The sequence below is a fragment of the Entelurus aequoreus genome, linkage group LG07 (assembly GCF_033978785.1).
Source record: "Entelurus aequoreus isolate RoL-2023_Sb linkage group LG07, RoL_Eaeq_v1.1, whole genome shotgun sequence".
NCBI classification, from domain to species: domain Eukaryota; kingdom Metazoa; phylum Chordata; class Actinopteri; order Syngnathiformes; family Syngnathidae; genus Entelurus; species Entelurus aequoreus.
The window spans coordinates 40,838,000-40,856,309 of NC_084737.1; the positions used below are offsets into that span (position 1 = coordinate 40,838,000).

Here is an 18,310-nt window from a genome sequence, read left to right on the forward strand (position 1 = left end):
TAATGGTGCCTTCACAGATGTGTAAATTATCCATGCCTTGGGCACTAATACACCTCCATACCATCACAGATGCTGGCTTTTGAACTTTGCACCTATAACAATCCGGATGGTTGTTTCCTCTTTGTTCCGGAGGACACGACGTCCACAGTTTCCAAAAAACAATTTGAAATGTGGATCCGTCAGACCACAGAACACTTTTACACTTTGCATCAGTCCATCTTAGATGAGCTCGGGCCCAAAGTAGCCTGCGGTGTTTCTGGGTGTTGTTGATAAATGGCTTTCACTTTGCATAGTACAGTTTTAACTTGCACTTAAAGATGTAGCGACAAACTGTAGTTACTGACAATGGTTTTCTGAAGTGTTCCTGAGCCCATGTGGTGATATCCTTTACACACTGATGTCGGTTTTTGATTCAGTACCGCCTCAGGGATCGAAGGTCATGGGCATTCAATGTTGGTTTCCATATCATCTGAACCTTTTGATGATATTACGGACCGTAGATGGTGAAATCCCTAAATTCTTTGCAATAGCTTGTTGAGAAATGTTGTTCTTAAACTTTTGGACAATTTGCTCACGCAGTTGTTCACAAAGTGGTGACCCTCGCCCCATCCTTGTTTGTGAATGACTGAGCATTAGATCCAACGCGTTATAATTTGCCACCTCAGTAGAATGCATGTCTACCTCTGGCACAGTCACTAAAGAAAAAACATTATGCGAGTTATGTATTTTTCTACGGGAAGTGCTATGTGTGCAGGACTCTTCACCCGGGCTAACAAACACTGTAATTGCCTGTGTCCGAGCTTACTCTGATGTAGTTAGTCAAGTATAACTCAAACAGGGGTTTTATTGTTGATGATTGTCACTATATTGAATGTTCATTATTTCTCCGTGGTCATAGTATACGTGTGTGTGTGTGTGTGTGTGTGTGTGTGTGTGTGTGTGTGTGTGTGTGTGTGTGTGTGTGTGTGTGTGTGTGTGTGTGTGTGTGTGTGTGTGTGTGTGTGTGTGTGTGTGTGCGTGCGTGTGCGTGTGCGTGTGTGCGTGTGTGTGTGTGTGTGTGTGGGTGTGTGTGTGTGCGTGTGTGTGTTGGCTGCAGCTTGCACTAGTAAGACTGAAGTGCACTTGCTGGGATAGTAAAGCTGTCTCGACTCTTGTTGTCATCAAAAGTAGCGGGCCACATTGCATAAAATGCATCAGTAACAGGATTGTGACGTTTAAATAGTTTACTCAGAAATTGAAAAACGGCGTTAGTAACCCCGTTATTATGTAACAACATTTTTCCGAAAACATAGTTACAACTAACACAAGATAACGTTTACTGCTGTGTTTAGCTTGTCACTCGTCGAGCTGAGCCGGGTCAAAAACACGATCACGTTAGCATTGACCACTTTTGTCAATGTCTGCATGAACCTAGAATAATTTAGATTTTATGTTAAAGTGTTTGGATTGAAAACATGTATAAATATGTAACACATGAAAACAAAAAACACAAGCAGAAGCGACTAGCAGCTGCTGATCTTTCAAGTTGTGGAAGCTCATGTTCAGCTACTCTCTAAACATGAGTACAGTACCATACCATACCATACCAACTTTATTTATAAAGCCCTTTAAAAACAACCACAGTTGAAAAACAAAGGGCTGTACACCACAAAGAAATAAAGGCAAAGGACAGACTAAAAAATAAAATTTAAAACAGAAGTAAAATACACATTAAAAAAGCAAATACAAAATCACCCTAAGAACAATTTTGTTAGATAAAAAGCAGTTAAAAGTTAAAAACAGTTAAAAAAGTTAAAAGTTAAAAACAGTTTAAAGTCTCATGGTCATAAGCCAGTGAATAAAAATGGGTTTTAAGAAGGGTCTTAAAAATAGCCAAAGAAGGGGCCTGTCTCACATGGAGTGGAAGATCATTCCAGAGTTTGGGGCCCGCAACAGAGAAGGCTCTGTCCCCCCTGATCTTACGCTTGGATTTGGGTACCTCCAGGATCAGCTGATCAGCTGACCTGAGGGACCGGGGGGGGGGGGGGCATAGAGGTGGAGCAGCTCAGAGAGGTAAGGTGGGGCAAGACCATGTAAGGATTTAAAAACAAGTAAGATAATTTTAAAATGGACTCTAAAAGACACAGGCAGCCAGTGGAGGGAGGGTAAAACAGGAGTAATGTGCTCTCTTTTTCTTGTGTTTGTTAAAAGTCGGGCAGCTGCATTTTGGACCAGCTGCGGACGTGAGAGGGAGGACTGACTAATTCCAAAATATATAGCGTTACAGTAATCCAGCCGAGATGTAATAAAGGCATGGATTACTGTCTCAAACTGTTGCCTAGAAAGAAGGTTTTTAACCTTAGCCAGCTGACGTAAATAAAAAAAAGCTGTCTTTCACCCCTGTGCCAATCTGACGGTCCAATTTAAAATCACTGTCAATACGAAAACCCAGGTTGGTGATCATGGTGATATTTCAAGATCGCTGATTTTTACATTTTGCTGTCCATCAAAAAGGGATTTCCCACAAAGACAGATCATCCAATCATCATAGAAAAACAAAGGGACATATCTGACCAATTCAATCAATCAATCAATCAATGTTTACTTATACAGCCCTAAATCACAAGTGTCTCAAAGGGCTGCACAAGCCACAACGACATCCTCGGCTCAGATCCCACATCAGGGCAAGGAAAAACTCAATCCAATGGGATGACAATGAGAAACCTTGGAGGTGACAGCAGATGTGGGGACCCCCGGGCGACCGGTGCAATGGACGTCGAGTGGATTTAGCATAATATTGTGAGAGTCTAGTCCATAGTGGATCTAACATAATAGTGAGAGTCCAGTCCATAGAGGGGCCAGCAGGAGATCATCCCGAGCGGAGACAGGTCAGCAGCGCAGATACGTCCCCAACCGATGCACAGACGAGTGGTCCACCCTGGGTCCCGACCCTGGACAGCCAGCGCTTCATCCGTGGCCACCAAACCTGTGCCCCCCGCCCCCCTCCATGAAGGAGAGGGGGGCAGAGCAGAAAAGAAACGGCAGATCAACTGGTCTAAAAGTGGGGTCTATTTAAAGGCTAGAGTATACAAATGAGTTTTAAGATGGGACTTATATGAGGTAGCATCTCTAACTGTTACCGGGAGGGCATTCCATAGTACTGGAGCCTGAATAGAAAACACTCTATAGCCCGCAGACTTTTTTTGGGGGCTCAGGGAATCACTAAAAGCGGGAGTTCTTTGAACGCAGATTTCTTGCCGGGACATATGGTACAATGCAATCAGCAAGATAGGATGGAGCTAGACCGTGTAGTATTTTATACGTAAGTAGTAAAGCCTTAAAGTCACATCTTAAGTGCACAGGAAGCCAGTGCAGGTGAGCCAGTACAGGCGTAATATGATCAAACTTTCTTGTTCTTGTCAAAAGTCTAGCAGCCGCATTTTGTACCAACTGTAATCTTTTAATTCTAGACATAGGGAGACCCGAAAATAATATGTTACAGTAATCGAGACGAGACATAAGAACGCATGAATAATGATCTCAGCGTCGCTAGTGGACAAAATGGAACACATTTTAGCGATATTATGGAGATGAAAGAAGGCCGTTTTAGTAACACTCTTAATGTGTGACTCAAACGAGAGAGTTGGGTCGAAGATAATACCCAGATTAGAGTCGCCTTGTGTAATTGTTTGGTTGTCAAATGTTAAGGTGGTATTATTAAATAGATGTCGGTGTCTAGCAGGACCGATAATCAGCATTTCCGTTTTCTTAGCGTTGAGTTGCAAAAAGTTAGCAGACATCCATTGTTTAATTTCATTAAGACACGCCTCCAGCTGACTACAATCCGGCGTGTTGGTCAGCTTTAGGGGCATGTAGAGTTGGGTGTCATCAGCATAACAGTGAAAGCTAACACCGTATTTGCGTATGATGTCATCTAGCGGCAGCATATAGATTGCAGGGCCAAAAACCGAACCCTGGGGAACTCCACACGTTACCTTAACATACTCCGAGGTCACATTGTTATGGGAGACACACTGCATCCTGTCAGTAAGATAGAAGTTAAACCAAGCCAAGGCTAAGTCTGACATACCAATACGTGTTTTGATACGCTCTAATAAAATATTATGATCAACGGTATCGAAAGCAGCGCTAAGATCAAGAAGCAGCAACATAGATGACGCATCAGAATCCATCGTTAGCAATAGATCATTAGTCATTTTTGCGAGGGCTGTCTCCGTAGAGTGATTTGCCCTGAAACCGGATTGAAAGGGTTCACAGAGATTGTTAGATACTAAGTGTTCATTTAGCTGCTGTGCAACAATTTTTTCGAGGATTTTCGAAATAAACGGAAGGTGGGAGTTTACCACGAGGTCAAGATCGAGGTTAGGTCTTTTGAGCAGAGAATGAATAACCGCTTTTTTGAATGCTAAGGGAACAGTGCCAGAGGAAAGTGATAAGTTTATAATATTTAGCACTGATTGGCCAAATATTACAAACAGTTCCTTGATAAGTTTCTTAGGAAGTGGGTCAAGTGAACATGTTGTTTGTTTTATCCCATTTACACGCCATTGAAGTTCCTCTAATGCTATTTTTCTTCAAAAAGAGAGAGACTATTTTGGAGGGCAATATCCGTCGTATATACATTTGTATCTGTCTTAATAAAACCCAGTTGTAGATGGGACGCGTTGTCTTTAATCTCCTTTCTAATAAGTTAAATTTTCATATTAAAGAAATTCATGAAGTAATCTGCTGAGTGGGTGGAGCTACTGGGAGGAGACCCTTGTTGGGTTAGCGATGCTACTGTACTGAACAAATATTTAGGATCGTTTTTGTTGAGGCGGATGAGATTTGAGTAGTATTCAGATTTAGCTAAGGTAAGCATGCGTTTATAAATTATTAAACTATAACTTCATGCTTGATGGAAAACCTCAAGTTTAGTCGCGCGGCATTTGCGTTCCAGCTTTCTACATGGTAATTTAAGAGCTCTAGTTTCTTCTGTAAACCATGGGGTACGCCTTTCAGAGGCCCTTTTTAGCTTTAGCGGTGCTATACTATCAATGGTTTCGCGCAGGGCGTCGTTAAAGTTGTTAGTGAGGTTATCAATAGAGCCCACATAATTTGGGAATGGTGCCATTACCGAAGGCAGTAGGTCAGCAAGAGTCATCGTTGTGGCAGCATTAATGTTGCGGCTGCTAAAGCAGTTATTATTATTATTAGCTTGTTGACAATGAGTCAGAACTTCAAATTTTATAAGGTAATGATCGGACATTACTTTAGTATACGGGAGTATCATAACTTTGGAGGTGGTGACACCCCTGACGAGCACTAAATCTATCGTATTACCGTTGCGATGCGTGGATTCATTTATTATTTGTGTAAGACCACAGCTATTAATTATAGTCTGGAGCGCCACGCACGGAGGGTCTGATGGGTTATTCATATGGATATTAAAGTCCCCCATTATAATTATATTGTCGGCGTGCGTCATTAGATCAGCAACGAACTCTGAGAATTCACTGATAAAGTCAGAATAGGGCCCAGGGGGGCGGTAGATAACAGCCAGGTAGAGAGGTAGCGGTGCAACAGACCTCATAGTAAGCACCTCAAATTATTTATATTTATTACTTAGGTTAGGGGTAAGGTTAAGGTTTTCATTGTATATTAGTGCGACCCCCCCACCCCTTTTAAGGGGACGGGCAATATGCGCATTCGTATAGTTAGGAGGAGATGCCACGTTCAGCGCAAAACATGTGTCTGGTTTGAGCCAGGTTTCGCTGAGACCAATGACGTTAAGATTGTTGTCTTTAATGACATCATTAACTGATAACGTTTTGGGAGACAATGATCTTATGTTTAAAAAGCTGTTTTGAGGATTTTTTGTTAAAGTTATCCGTAGTAGTAAAATTAATAATGTTGCGTTTATTTTATGTAGTGCCCTTTAAATAATTTCGACCATATCTAGGAATTGATATGACGGGAATCTTCAGATTGTTTGCTTGGTGCTGCGATACACTGAACGCATCATATTTTGCCACCTCAGTAGAATGCATGTCCACCTCTGGCACAGTCACTGCAGAAAAAACATTATGTGAGTTGTGTATTATTCTAGGAGAAATGCTATATGCGCAGGGATTTTCCAGCCTGGCGCTGGCTAGTTCTAGCTTAACTGACTCCTCACCCGGACTAGCAGACTCTGTAAGTGACCGGGCTTGCTCTAATGTAGTTAGTCAAGTGTGACTCAAACAATAATTTATGTTCCTAGACAGGATGTTGGCGCCTTCCTGGTTAGGGTGAAGGCCATCCCTCATCAGCAGGCCCGGTTTTCCCCAGAAATAGGGCCAATTATCAATACATGTTAGTCTCTGTTGTCTACAAAAACTAAGCAGCCACTTGTTAAGCGAGATTAATCTGCTATATCTCACATCATTGCCTCTCGTAGGCAGGGGGCCAGAAAGAAGTACTCAATGCCTGGACATCTTTCTAGCGAGATTACAAGTCCTACCTATGTTTCTCTTTGTAATCTCTGACTGTCTCATCCTAGTGTCATTGGAGCCAACGTGTACAACTATGTTTGCATAGCTAGTGGTGCGATTAGCCTTTCGTACGTGTTTACTAGGCCTGTTGCGAGTTAGCTCCCTAAGATTAGTTTCAATGTCAGGTGCTCTGGCCCCGGGAATACACTTAATTGTGGCTTGTTTGCTAAGCTTTATGTTTCGGGTGATGGGGTCCCCTATGATTAAAGTGTGGTGCCCGGTAGACTGGCTTGTAGGACTAGCTAAAGGGCTAAATCTATTATTAAATTATCTTTGAATATAAATACAACTAAGATAGTGATGTTTGGGAATCGCAACATAATGTCTGAACAGAAAATAAGTATTGATGGTACCTAAATTGAAGTTGTAAATGAAAATACATTTTTGGGAGTAATAATTGATAGTAAACTATTATGGAAACCTCATGTCAGACACATTAAAACAAAAATCTCCAAAAGCCTCTCAATTATAAACAAAGCAAAACTATACCTCAATGAAAATGCACTCCGTACTCTATACTGCACCTTGGTACTCCCATACCTTACATACTGTGTTGAAGTATGGGGGGATACTTACCACAACACAATTCATCCTCTGATCATATTACAGAAAAGAGCAGTGCGGATCATTCACAACATTGTTTATTTAGAACATACTCATAATCTGTTTATGCAATCAAAGTTGCTCAAATTTGATGACCTTGTTAACACAATACATTAATAATCTTATATAAAGCATTTAACAAATTATTGCCGCCTAATTTACAACGTTTTTTTTATAAAACGAGTGCAGGCTCATAACTTGAGAGGCTTTGGATATTTCTTATTGCCGAGAGCTCAAACCACTCGTAAACACTGTTGTGTGTCTGTATGCGGAGTAAAACTATGGAACAAACTGGACTTACAACACAAGCAATGCCAAACTATTAATCGATTTAAACTATTATACAAACATGGGGTCTGGTTCATATATAGAGATGAGGGTCTTTAATTTGACTTGTACTCTGTCTCAAAGTGTTAACATGTGCTCAATGTTTCCTTACCATTATTGTTATGTTGTCTATTACCATTATAGCTATGTTGTCTATTACCATTGTTGGCATTTTGTCTATTACTATTGTTGGTATATTCATTATTCCTACATTGTTGATACAAATTATAGTTACAGTATAATAATTATTGTTACCTGTGGTAATGCCACTATGATACAACATCTGTATTATAATCCTTGAACAAAGTAAGAGTGAAACTCATGTGAATAATCACTGAATGGAGAACTGGGGGTGGGATTAAATAAATCATCTTCTTCCCAGTCCCTTTCAGGCAAAACTGGACAATCATGCATTACATACAATACATTACCTTTTGCACTATATTAATTTATATTATTGTGTTGTCAACTTTGTACTTTTTTTTATGTCATTGCCTGAAATAAATAAATAAATGAAAATGAAAAAATTAATTATGCGTCTCAACCGGTTCACCGTTGCTTATAGGCTGTTTAGGGCTGCTATAAGCTGGGCTAGTTAGCTCGCTACAGCTAACACTAGCAGATGTGTCCGCAACGTCTAAAGTTACAAGATTACTCTGCTCTAACTGGCGGACAAGGCCCTCTAGCAGAGCCAACCTATCCATGAGAACGGTGCACGAAGAGCAGGGAGCCATACTCACGGTATTTCTTCCACCGAGTGAAGTTCTTGCTGTCTTCCGGGAAGTGGTCGCGACGTGCGGGGAGAAGATTCCTTCAGACCGACGCCGCCTTTCTCCGCGATTTTTTTGTTAGCTTAGCAGCTAGCTAGCTGAGAGAGGGGTGGTGAGACAGAGATCGGGTGATTTGCAAGTTAAATAAGACTACTAAGTATGTTTGGGAAGTAGTAAAGAAAGCTGTAAAACAATTAGAAGAACACAGATAGAAAGATACTTAGCTTTCTCGCAACAGCAACAGCAAACAGAATGGATTTTTGTTCATTTTAGTGAAGCTCAGCTTTCCTTTTAGTCTTCGAGCAATCGTCACTGTCCACAAGTTAACAAGGTACCTTTTGAGACCATCCATCCATCCATCCATTTTATACCGCTTGTCCCTCTCGGCGTTGCAGGGGTGCTGGAGCCTATCCCAACTGCACTCGGGCGGGAGGGCGGGTACACCCTGGACAAGTTGCCACCTCATCGCAGGGCCAACACGGATAGACAGACAACATTCACTTTCACATTCACAGACTAGGGCCATTTTTAGTGTTGCCAATCAACCTATCCCAGGTGCATGTCTTTGGAGGTGGGGGGAAGCCGGAGCACCCGGAGGGAATCCACGCAGAACATGCAAACTCCACACAGAAAGACCCCGAGCCCTAACCCCTCTTCCACTATGATCCCCCCGCTCCATCAGTTGTGGGGTCCTTGGCATGAACAGGCAACTGTGAGGGCGGATGAAGGTTGCAACAGACCATAGAAGTTCCGTTTGTCTTGGTTCTCCATGCCACGGAGTCCACTTCTTAATCTGCCAAGTGCTGTGTGTTTGACGAAGCGCAACTTCAGATACATAAAAAAAAAAAAAAATCAGGCTCAGGCGTCCATCACCTCATCTCATCTCATCTCATTTATGTCATCTACATCATCATACCACACCACAAGTCTGTCCGCGATCTAGGATTGGCAATGGGGGCAGGCTCGTGAGGCTGGGAGCCCCTAGTCAGAATTGACACGTACAGTGGGAACATTTTGCCATAATGTCGTTCTTGCTTCTGGATTTGAAGTGAAGAGGCAAGTTGGTCAGCGGTGTTCTGACTGAGCAGTCCTATTTAGGATCCACTCTGCTCACCCAATTTTGGGATTGGGCTAGAAAAGGTGTCCTAAACATAGTTTCACTTCACCTATTCTGCCTGGGACTCCGCGCCCAGGGGAGCACCACCCAAGCGGTAGGAAAAATAAGGATATGTACAAAAATATTCAACTTGAAACTTGGAATATACGAACATTAATGGACAACGAAAAGTCAGACAGACCAGAGAGAAGAACAGCTTTTGTGGCAAGAGAATTTAAAAAGTTCAATTTTGATATTGTTGTTCTCCAAGAGACCAGGAGGGCGGAAGAAGGCCAGTTGAGGGAAGAACAAGGCAACTACACTTTCTTTTGGAAAGGAAAAGCAGCAGATCCACCAAGAACACACGGGGTAGAATTTGTCATTAGAAATGAAAAACTTGGTCAACTGACAGAACAGCCCGTGGGTATAAATGAAAGATTTATGACTCTGAGAATCAGGCTAAAACACAACCAACATGCTACTCTCATAAGTGCATATGCCCCAACTCAAGGTGCTGAAGAAGAAACTAAGGAGGCTTTCTATGCGGAGTTAGATGAGCTCATCTCTACAACACCACAACACGATGAACGTATTATTCTTGGTGATTTCAATGCAAGAGTTGGAAAAGATCTCAATATATGGGAGGGTGTAATTGGACATAATGGTGTAGGTAAAGCCAAAGCAAACGGGGCCTTACTTCTGACCAAATGTGCGGAGCACAGTTTGATAATCACCAACACCATCTTTAGACAAAGGAATTCCGTCAAAGTGTCCTGGCAACACCCAAGCTCAAAGCACTGGCACTTGATTGACTATGTTATAGTGAGGAAGAGGGACCAACAAGATGTGCTTCATACCAGAGCTGTAACTGGTGCAGATGACTGCTGGTCAGATCACAGATTGATTGCCTCAGTTATGAGGCTGAAACTAAAGGCTCAAAGAAAATGTCCCAACAAACCACACAGCAAAAAATACAATGTTGAATGTCTGAAGGAAGATGAGCATGCCATGGAACTACAAAGAAACCTGGAAGAAACAATACCCAACAAATCCCCTACAACATCACAGAACACTGGGAGCAATTAAAAGTAGCAATCAGAAAAGCATGCGTTAACTCAATTGGGTACAAAACCAGGAAACATGAGGACTGGTTTGATCAAAACAACACGGAACTGCAACAGCTCATGAATAGAAAAAGGGAAATGTTCATACAACTTAAGAATGACCCTAACTCCATTTTAAAGAAAAATCAGTATCAAGAAATCAAAAGTGATGTACAACCAACGGTGCGAGGCATGACAAATAAATGGTGGCAGTCAAAGGCTGAAGAAATATAACTCTTAGCTGATGACAACAATTGCAAGGCATTCTTTACAGCGACAAAAGAGATTTATGGACCACCATGGGACGGCGTGGCGCGGTTGGGAGAGTGGCCGTGCCAGCAACCTGAGGGTTCCTGGTTCGATCCCCACCTTCTACCAACCTAGTCACATCCGTTGTGTCCTTGAGCAAGACACTTCACCCTTGCTCCTGATGGGTCGTGGTTAGGGCCTTGCATGGCAGCTCCCGCAATCAGTGTGTGAATGTGTGTGTGAATGGGGGAATGTGGAAATAGTGTCAAAGCGATTTTAGTACCTTGAAGGTAGAAAAACCCATTTACCATTTTTATCTATACAAGGTCAGGTGCCCCTAAAGAGCAAAGACGGGGTACCATTCTGAAAACCAACAAAGAAATCAATGAGCGGTGGCGAGAGCACTTTGAAGAACTACTGAACCAACAAACTGTCTATAACAGGGATGTCCTCAATGCCATACCCCAACAGACCATCAAAATTGACCTAGGAGACTTACCAACCCTGGAAGAAATGAAGAAATCCATCTCACAAATAAAAGCTGGCAAAGCGGCAGGCCCAGACGTAATTCCAATTGAAATATTTAAGCATGGTGGAAACAAACTACAAGAACATCTATATCAAATTATACAAAACATTTGGAGCAAGGAAGAAATACCGCCAGAGCTAAAGAATGCCAACATTGTGAAGATATACAAAAGAAAGGGTGATAGAGCAGAATGTGGCAATTACGGAGGCATATCACTACTCAGTACTGCTGGTAAGGTCCTGTCAGGAATCCTCAACACAAGACTTCAGACCATTGCTGAGGACATACTCCCAGAATCTCAATCAGGCTTTAGACCAAACAGAGGAACAACTGACATGATATTATCGGTGAGACAACTCCAAGAAAAATGCATTGAACAAAATAAACCCCTCTATATGGCTTTTATTGACCTCACAAAAGCATTTGACACTGTCTCCAGGGAACTACTTTGGGAAGTACTGGCAAGATCAGGATGTCCTCCAAAATTCATCAGTATAGTCCGATTGATGCATGACAATATGACAGCTACAGTACATGGGAATGGCCATTATTCTGCTCCTTTTAAAGTAAAAATTGGAGTAAAACAGGGATGACTGAAAGCCCCGACACTGTTCTCCGTCTTTATCTCTGTTGTGATCCACATTGCATATTCACAAATATCAGCTGAGCTATTTCAATTTGCATTTCGGCTAGATAGAAAACTGTTCAACCTGAGGAAGCTGCAAGCCGGAACAAAAGTTTCAAGGATAGTGGTAGAATTTCAATATGCCGATGATAATGCAATAGCAGCACAGAGTGCAGAAGATTTGCAAGTAATAATGGATGCATTTAACTATGCGTACACACAACTTGGACTTAAAATAAATGCAAAGAAAACACAAGTACTCTAAAAACCATCGCCTAAGGACATCAACCTGCAACCACAAGCAATAAATATAGAAGAAGTGGCTCTTGAAAATGTAGAAAGCTTCACATACATTGGTAGTATAATGTCTTCAAATGCTAACATTAATGCAGAAGTCAATCACAGAATCAGGCAAGCTGCTGCAGCCTTTGGAAAGCTTAAGACTCAGTGTTCCAAAATCATGACATCAGACTAGATACAAAATCAAAGTGTTCAGAGCAATTGTTATAACAACTTTGCTATATGGTTCAGAGGCATGGACAGCATATCAAAGACATATCACAGCACTTGAAAGGTTTCATCAGCGATGTCTACGCAAGATGATGAATATTAAGTGGCAAGATACGAGAACAAACATCAGTGTACTTGAACAGGCCATGCTTCCCAGTGTAGAGAGTACAATTGTTAAATACCAACTACGATGGACAGGGCATGTCGTACGGATGATTGACGACAGACTGCAAAAACAGATGTTGTACTGTCAGCTAAATGAAGGGAAAATAAATGTTGGTGGGCAGAGAAAACGCTACAAGGATTGCTTAAAGAAGACATTGAAACAATGTGAAATAGATACTACATACTGGGAAGACCTAGCAAAAGACAGAATCACATGGAGAGTTGCAGTCCGTGAAGGAGTGACAACGTATGAGGAGAAAATAACATCTATGATACTTGAAAAAAGGAGGAGGAGACTGGAAAGAAGAGTCATGCCAAAATGTATATTTCCACCTGGTCTGATCTGTCCCATATGCGGCAGAAACTTCAAAGCTTGTATTGGCTTGTACAATCACTACAGAGCACATCATTCTTAGGGACGATGGACCCCTATCTTCTAACAAGAAGAGGAGCCAGCAAGCTTGGACAGCGCAACAATATTTACTTCGATGTAAATTCTAAACATTTTCCTTTTGTGCTGACGAGCAAAATACCATACAGTATCCACATAGCATGCTCTTGAGTTCGTGTTTTTCTTTTGGACTAAGACAGTGAATCGTGTGATTTACAGGTGAGCTAGAAAATTAGATTACTGGTGTTTTTTTCTCTATTTGGTGGTACCTTAAGGCCACCGGTAGTGTGAGATACAATCGGTCACTCCAGAGACCTCACAAGAAACGTTCCTCACTCACTGTACATATTCTCAACAAGTCAACACTAAAGACACTTCAGGCGGTACAAAATGTGGCTGCCAGACTTTCGACCGGTGCACCCAGAACAGCCCATATTACCCCCATTTTAGCCAGTCTTCATTGGCTTCCAGTCAAATTCCACACAGAGTTTAACATTTTAGTCCTAAATTTCCTTGCATTGCAAGGTGGGGCCCCTCAGTTCCTCACTGACTTGTTATGCCCCTACACTTCAGGCAAGGGTCTCTTAAAGATCCCAAAAAACATTTAAAAACCTCTGGAGACCTGACATTCCAGGCTATAGCTCCTAGACTCTGGAACAACTTACACCAGTCCCTCCGTGATCTTGACTGTGTTGCTACATTTAAGAAACATTTGAAGGCTTCTCTTTTTAGTAAAACTTTTAGTTACTAAACCTTTTAACTATCATTTTTTAATCCACTTTTTATCCTATTTATGGTGTTGCCCCTGTTGTTTTAGTTGAATTGTTTTGATTTACCTATGTTTTGTACAGCGCTTTTGTCATGTCTGTGTGATCATGTTTTGTTTTAGTCATGTCCGGTTTTGTTTTTGGACTTTTTGTGCACTTTTGTTTGTCACCATAGCAACCATTAGTTTCACCTGGTTCACATCGTCATGTCACGCACCTGTTTCACGTTTTGAGTCACGCACCTGTTTTCACTAATCATGTCACTATTATTCATACCGATTGTTGCCAGGAAGTCTCTCCCTGGCGACATCACACTCCTGCCACTCTGTTTCATGCTCAGTTCATGCTGCTTGTTTCATAGCTTCCATGCCAAGTAAATTTTTGTTTATTAATGCCACAGTTAGTGTTTTTGTTTCATTGTTCATAGTTTCTGCCTTTGTGCAAGTTTTGTGTTTATAGCCAAGTTTTGTACTTTTCTGTCAAGACTTGGTCTGTGGCGTGGTTTGTTCTCCCGAGGAGCAAATGATTGGACCGGACGTGGCTTGGAGGTGGGTACATGATTTAATATAATGACAATAAAAAGGAATAAACAAAAAGCGTGCACAAGGGCGGAAGTACAAAACTTGGCTATAAACACAAAACTTGCACAAAGGCAGAAACTATGAACAATGAAACAAAAACACTAACTGTGGCATTAATAAACAAAACTTACTTGGCATGAAAGCTATGAAACAAGCAGCGTGAAGTGAGCATGAAACAGAGTGGCAGGAGTGTGATGTCGCCAGGGAGACTTCCTGGCAACAATCGGTTTAAATAACAGTGACATGATTAGTGAAAACAGGTGCATGACTCAAAACATGAAACAGGTGCGTGACATGACGATGTGAACCAGGTGAAACTAATGGTAGCTATGGTGACAAACAAAAGTGCACAAAAAGCCCAAAAACAAAACCAAACATGACTAAAACAAAACATGATCACACAGACATGACAGCTTTGTGATTTTATCTGTGAAAAGCGCTTTATAAATAAAATGAACTTACTTACTTACTATTAAATAGAGTTTTGTGTTAACATTGTTGGGTGTATGCAACGGATTAATTGGATTTAATTTAGATTGTTTCATTTGAGAACATTTTTGTTCATTTTGAATATGATTTGGTTTTCAACATCCCCTTCGAAAAGGACTTATAACGGAAATCAAGCTACCACTGCACCTCAAAGTTACACTTCACTGTAACTACATTTTGTTGGATGATTCACATTGTGGATCCACAACCCAACATTTGCAGTAAGTCTGATAATATTATTCAAAATCTCAGGAGTGATTCCAGCAACTTTAGTCAGCTCCAAAAAGCCAAATGGTAAAAATGGAGGTGTATCTAATAAAGTGGCCAGTGACATTTGTAGTCATGTTGTCTCTCCTCCTGAGAGATGTTAAACTTTGCTGAATCGCTATCTTTAGCACTATATATATCTTGTACAACAATTCTTCTAAACAAAAGAGAAGAAATGTAACTTTGGGAAAAATTCCATTTTAAACATTTGTATGCTCGTATAACACTTACAACCTTTCAGCATATCAGTATGTGGAGTTAAATTATCATCATTATTATAAGCAAAAAAGTTAAACAACGTACTAATGTACTCCAGTTTAAGAAACTGATCTACTCAAAGTGTTTCCAAAGTACAAAGAAGAAGAATCCCCATAAAATATTAAATAACCCTATAAACCTCATTATGTGAATCAGAACTTAACTTTTCATTTACGAGAAACTTTTCTAAATTGCCTCTTTTTTTGTCTGTTTTTGTTACAAATTGAGCACAGAAAGTAAACAAACAAATGTGTTAGAAATTGCTATGAAACAAAAAGGATTAAATAAACTCTGCTTTTTCCTACTCCTCTCCAGAGATGTTGTAGTGAGAAACTGGAAATATGTGATGTACTATTGAAAGTGGGCAGCACGGTGAACCAGGGGTTAGTGCATGTGCCTCACAATACGAAGGTTCTGGGTTCGATCCCCGGGGTCGGGGTCTTTCTGTGTGGCGTTTGCATGACTGCGTTGGTTCCCTCCGGGTACTCCAGCTTCCTCCCACCTCCAAAGACATGCACCTGGGGATAGGTTGAATGGAAACACTAAAATTGGCCCTAGTGTGTGAATGTGAGTGTGAATGTTGTCTGTCTATCTGTGTTGGCCCTGTGATGAGGTGGTGACTTGTCCAGGGTGTACCCCACCTATCGCCCGAATGCAGCTGAGATAGGCTCCAGCACTCCCCGCAACCCCGAAAGGGACAAGCGGTAGAAAATGGACGTGTGGACTATTGAAAGTTAGCGCCCTCAAGGCATCCGTGTAAAGGTTACAAACAGCCCCTTTAAGAAGAACCACCAAGACATTAATGACATTTCACTACCAAACATCTATATTGTTTCCATCAGGAGTGTATAGCCATAGTACGTTTGTAAATGTTACTGCACATTGTTGTCCACACCCAATGATTGAACATCTAATATCAGTTTTATTTGTGTCACCCTTCAGTTTAAAGGGATTGCATGCATCCTCATGAAAGTGCATGTCTAAGGGTACTTTTTCCTATGAGTAAACATGTAAATGTTTGCTGGCACAATTTGAACATCAAATTGACTTGTGTCAGTTGCAGGTAAAGTGTCTGTGTGTGGTTATGTTTCTGAGCTTCTCGCTATCCATGGCGGAGGTCCCTGGAACATGCAGACACTCCATTACTAGGGAGCACCTGATGACACTCAAACATCTGGTAGGTAATATCAAACAGATGGCGCTAGGAACCCTTTTATTCAACAAGTTGTAAAAGGGTGTTTCTGTTTTTGTGTTGCCTCTGCAGATGGATAACCAGTTGAGAAGTGGATGCTCGATAACCTACACATTCATAGACCAGAAAAATTTGGTAAAGTACCTTAATATTTCATACCGTTATGTCAATATTTCAATACCAATTTTATTTAACATCAAAAAATAATGTGCAATAGCAGAGGTCTGCTTGGTTGTATCTAAGTCTTCCGTAGCAGATGTTATGTTCTTCTCCTGTAAACAACAAACTAGTTTAAGATTGAATCTACCTCAGATTGTTGCTTCAAAATGTAAATGTCAATCAGTTCCACACAACTGTCCAAAATCTGTACTCTTAATTATTCAATGTTACGCCCATATTAATTAGTCATCATTTTACATTTATATGTTTTTGACCCTTATGCTCTGATTTCCTACAGAGCAAATGTTGCTTTGTGAAAGCTGCTCTACCGTGGATATTGGAGCTCCTTACCACCCACTTCCAATATAACAGAGGCTCGGTCAACTATGGCTATGTTCAGTCCCTGAGAACACTCATCCTCAACATGTATTCCCAGAAATGTGTTCCGCAGATCAACGAGGAGATCGAGGTCTGTGTATCTTGTGACCTATGAGTCTATGTGAAATGGTGTCACTGCCTAGCACAGGGACATGCAATAAATCCTAAAACTGATACAAAATACTCACTGTTCCATGACAGGACAAGCCAGAGAGTTTTGAAGCTGTCTACAATGGGTCTCCTGCAGGGGCGCTGCAGAGAGCTTCAAAGGTGCTGTCTGTTTATTTGGATCTGGTAAAAACACGTGACACACCCGTCGACTGGAGTTGCCAGCATGAATATTCAATGATGCTCAGTTCTTCCACGGAGCAACCTACAGAGTCCTCCACACAGCACTGTACAGGTGGGATCAACTCTGTTTTGAGGAGTTCTATAATGACCCTTGGATCCTCAGAGGTTATAGATTGTGTGTAATCTTCTACAGACAGTTATGTTACGAGGTCTGTGAAGGCCTCTCAGAGAAGACCATTGAGAGATCTGTACAAGCTTGGCTTCATCATCACCTTCATCTTTGGAGCACTACTACTAATTGTTACTCTCTTCTGTCTAATCACACAAAAGGTACCAGCGTGTCTGTTTTGCTGATATCCAAATCACATGTTCTTCAATGAAGTTTAAGCATGCATTCCTCACATTTTTTGATCAAGTGGGCCTTGCAGCCTGGTTGTACTTTCTGAGCGGGTAAATTACTCACCGTATTCCATATTAGAGACTATTAGTAATGGCTCATTAAGATGATTTGTATAGTTTGAAAGATATTTGCTTCTCAAATGACTGATGTTCTTTTATCCTCTGCAAGTATGAATTGTGATATAAACTTAAAGGCCTACTGAAACCCACCTCTACCGACCACGCAGTCTGATAGTTTATATATCAATGATGAAATCTTAACATTGCAACACATGCCAATACGGCCGGGTTAACTTATAAAGTGCAATTTTAAATTTCCCGGGAAATATCCGACTGAAAACGTCTCGGTATGATGACGTTTGCACGTGACGTCACGGATTGCGCGGAAGTATTGGGACACCATTGTGTCCCAATACCAACAGCTCTGTTTTCATCGCAAAATTCCACAGTATTCTGGACATCTGTGTTGGTGAATCTTTTGCAATTTGTTTAATGGACAATGAAGACAGCAAAGAGGAAAGCTGTAGGTGGGATCGGTGTATTAACGGCTGGCTACAGCAACACAACCAGGAGGACATTGAGTTGGATAGCAGACGCGCTACCGCGAGTACGCAGCTTTCTTCCAAACATTTGATCGCTTGCCCGTCCG

The 18,310-nt window shown here is 41.3% G+C and overlaps 2 protein-coding genes across 3 annotated transcripts in view; one reads left to right on the plus strand and one right to left on the minus strand.

The window, feature by feature from the left end:
- LOC133653869 (uncharacterized) overlaps window positions 1-18,310 on the minus strand; it is a 236,429-nt gene that overhangs the window by 55,702 nt on the left and 162,417 nt on the right. The window lies entirely within an intron of this gene.
- csf1b (colony stimulating factor 1b (macrophage)) overlaps window positions 1-18,310 on the plus strand; it is a 59,996-nt gene that overhangs the window by 33,143 nt on the left and 8,543 nt on the right. For both annotated transcript variants that reach the window (XM_062052076.1, XM_062052075.1), the window contains exons 2-6: window positions 16,300-16,419; window positions 16,507-16,569; window positions 16,892-17,062; window positions 17,173-17,374; window positions 17,456-17,592. In XM_062052076.1, the coding sequence (XP_061908060.1) occupies window positions 16,327-16,419; window positions 16,507-16,569; window positions 16,892-17,062; window positions 17,173-17,374; window positions 17,456-17,592 (666 nt within the window). In that variant the 5' untranslated portion in view covers window positions 16,300-16,326. The remainder of the gene's footprint in view (window positions 1-16,299; window positions 16,420-16,506; window positions 16,570-16,891; window positions 17,063-17,172; window positions 17,375-17,455; window positions 17,593-18,310) is intronic.